This window comes from Nycticebus coucang, chromosome 5 (genome assembly GCF_027406575.1).
Source record: "Nycticebus coucang isolate mNycCou1 chromosome 5, mNycCou1.pri, whole genome shotgun sequence".
In the NCBI taxonomy this organism is placed as follows: Eukaryota; Metazoa; Chordata; class Mammalia; order Primates; family Lorisidae; genus Nycticebus; species Nycticebus coucang.
Window position 1 is genome coordinate 122,030,454 of NC_069784.1, and position 2,969 is coordinate 122,033,422.

The following is a 2,969-nucleotide window of genomic DNA, read 5'->3' on the forward strand; positions in this document are numbered from 1 at the left end:
GGAGAATGGCATGTATCCACCACTGTGGTCTCATCCAGAGTAGTTTCACTGTCCTAAAAGACTCTCCCTGTTCCCACCTCTCCTCCAGCCTTTCCCACTTCAGTTTGGGTATCTATTTCCCAGTGACTAATGCTGATCATCTTTTCACATCCTTATCAGTTACTTATATATCTTCTTTCTCTAAATATCTTCTACATCGGTTACTTATATGTCTTCTTTGGAGAAATTTCTATTCAAATCCTCTACTCATTTAAAATTATTTGTTTTTTTATTGTTGAGTATCTGTATTTTTAAAGGTTGAATGTGCCCTCTATCAAAGAGGAAAACCCATGATTTTTGTCTAGTGTGGGAGAAACCTGGTAATACTTTATTACTCTGTGCGATGGGTTCCTCAAGTAATTCATGGTCCCTTTCTCTCTGGAATTTATGTTAAAGGAAGTTCTGTGTGGTTTCAGAGCAGAGCCACCATCTTTCTTGGCAGCCAGATTCATAGAAGTTCAAAAGAGATGACGAGCTTTAGGCAATATTAAATAAAAGTGGGAGATAAAAAGTTAATCAGTTTGTATAATTACTGATATCAAAAGCAAATAACCAAAAATACTTCTGTTTATAGAAAAAAATTGTATCAAATTGGTGCCGTCAGAACCTCCTGTAAAGTTAAATATGAAACAAATGGGAATAATAAAGTTAGAGAAATAATTGCCAGTGGCTGTCCACTATCCCATCCTCATCGCCAGGTCTCCGGTCTGGGTTATCTATTGTCCGGAGGAGGATGGCTGCACTATCTTGCTCAGGAACAATTATCCTTAGGTGCCTGAAGGCTACTTAGCAGAAGGGAGAGAGAGAGGAACAGTCGTTGAGGGAGAGTTAACAGTAAGAGTGAATCTTAGCAGTATTTGTAGAGAGACGCCGGGCAGATGCCCTGCGAGCAGGAGAAGCAAAAGAGTCTGAGCAAGTCCATGAAAGAATGAGTGCTCCCTGACCGCCTTCTCCTGCAAATACTTAGAGACGTGATCCGGTGGCTATTGCATTGCTAATCACTGATGTTCTTGTCTCACGCACTCTCGTGTTAAGGCCGAATCCCTTCCCCATGCCCTTATCACCAAGGTGTTCTATTACCAAGCTGTCACAGGTGTTTCTTATATTTACAGAGTGTTCTGAGGTTAACTCTCGCTTCTCCTTTTTATAAAGCTATATGGTCTGCTGCAAATAATCAACGATTTTTCAGTGTTTATTACATGGATGCCTTTGGCGGACATGATTTGTGCAAACGAGTTAGTAACATACGACTCTGCTCTGTTGGGAATGTTTGTAAGTTACTCCAACCAGTTAAATTCAACAACTATTTACTAAGCACTCAGTAAATGGAAGACTGTCCCTTTCTTACTCAAAAAAATAGTTGCTCTACATTCACTTTTAAAAAAAGAAAATAGCAGCCCAATGTTTTTCTACTTATTTCGCTGAAGAAAGCCAAGAACTTAATACCATGTATTTTTTTTGGGGAAAAAAAGCAAACATAACATGGAAAATATACCAGTTTTTTTTTTTTTTTTGGTTGCATAAATTAGCCCATTATAGGCTTGTGACTTCTGAAAAATGGAGCTTCTACTGGTCTTTCAATTCATTCAGTCTTCTCGTGGCCAACTACTGTGACAGCAGAAGTGGTATTATAGGTCCAGGCACTACCAGCTACTGTTTTCCCACAGGAACCATGGTGCCAGACCCTCAAAGCTCGTCTCTTCATCTTGGTTTTTCCACAGAAGGACCAAGTGCACTTGGTGTGCTGGCTGATATCAATGTTCTTCACCATTTTCCAGAAGGAGGCACCATAGCGGGTCCAATGTTTACCTCTGATCCCAACCTTCTTGGTGCCATTAGCCATGTTGCCAGGAACTAGGCCCCAGCCCAGAGAGGTATAACATAGTTATTTAACTATTGGACTTAAAAGAGCCTCTTGAAGTTTACCCGCACTTAAAAAAAAAAAAAAATCCCTGCCTTTTCTTAAAATCTTTCAGAAAGGATTTCATTGTCTCTTTTGGTAATTCATTCTGTATTCTAAGACTCCTTCCCAGGGGTAATCAACATAGTGCCTGATGCTCTGGGCTCCTCTTCTGTATTCAGTAGGAAAGGTAATGAGCTTCTCCCTACCATCTTGAAACACGATGACACTCTTCACCACACTCCTTACCTGATACACAGCCAGGAGATAAACCTGAAAATAGTATGCACCAGAAGGCACAAGACTGAGTACAAATATTTGTTGACAATGTTAATTTCATTAGCATTTAAAGTTTCTGAAAACAGAGTATATATTGTTGTTCATGTTACTAGGTTTCTTCCTCAAAACATACTAGAAAATTTATGAGAGAATAAATTATCTATTATTAAACATAAATTAGGTGCGCCAAATACTTTTTGACTGAAAAAATTGAGACATAAAATAAATTTAATATAACTTATATTTCCCAAGCAAAACTCTTGACATGATTGCAAATTACAAGATTAAAAATATAAACCATTTCAAGAAGTATACACATATATAGCAAAGTCTAGTAAGCAATGTGGTAATCAAATAGAAAACATCTTTTTTGGTTAAAACACAAAACAAAATGATGTGAGGTTATGAAGAAATTGCTGCTTTCTTAACTGCAGCGGTTCTCAACTTGTGGGTCTTGTGTTAAAGGGTCACGGCATTAGGAAGGTTGAGAACCATTGCTTAACTGGTTTTGAACTGGTTTTGAAAGTAATTTCAAGAGTCCTAAGATTGTTTTGAGTGATGAAAGTGTAACTGGACTGTGTTTACATCCACAAGAGCAACAATCACTTACCTTCCAGTGATCTCCAACCTTATTTAATGACCTAGCTCATAGGTAAAATATCTGTGCAATTATATATCCAATGAATATTTAAAATTTCAATGAACTTACTATATATTTCAATTTTACAGCACATATAAATTAAAGGTACAT

The 2,969-nt window shown here is 37.6% G+C and overlaps 1 protein-coding gene across 1 annotated transcript; it reads right to left on the reverse strand.

The window, feature by feature from the left end:
- Positions 1-1,262: 1,262 nt before the first annotated feature.
- LOC128586450 (60S ribosomal protein L37a-like) lies at positions 1,263-2,103 on the reverse strand. Its single transcript, XM_053592245.1, has one exon. The coding sequence runs from the start codon at positions 1,880-1,882 to the stop codon at positions 1,622-1,624; it is 261 nt and encodes an 86-aa protein (XP_053448220.1). The 5' UTR covers positions 1,883-2,103; the 3' UTR covers positions 1,263-1,621.
- Positions 2,104-2,969: the final 866 nt, after the last annotated feature.

Bases quoted from the DNA above. Each gene is read 5' to 3' on its own strand.
- LOC128586450 (XM_053592245.1), bottom strand. From the start codon at position 1,882: ATGGCTAATGGCACCAAGAAGGTTGGGATCAGAGGTAAACATTGGACC.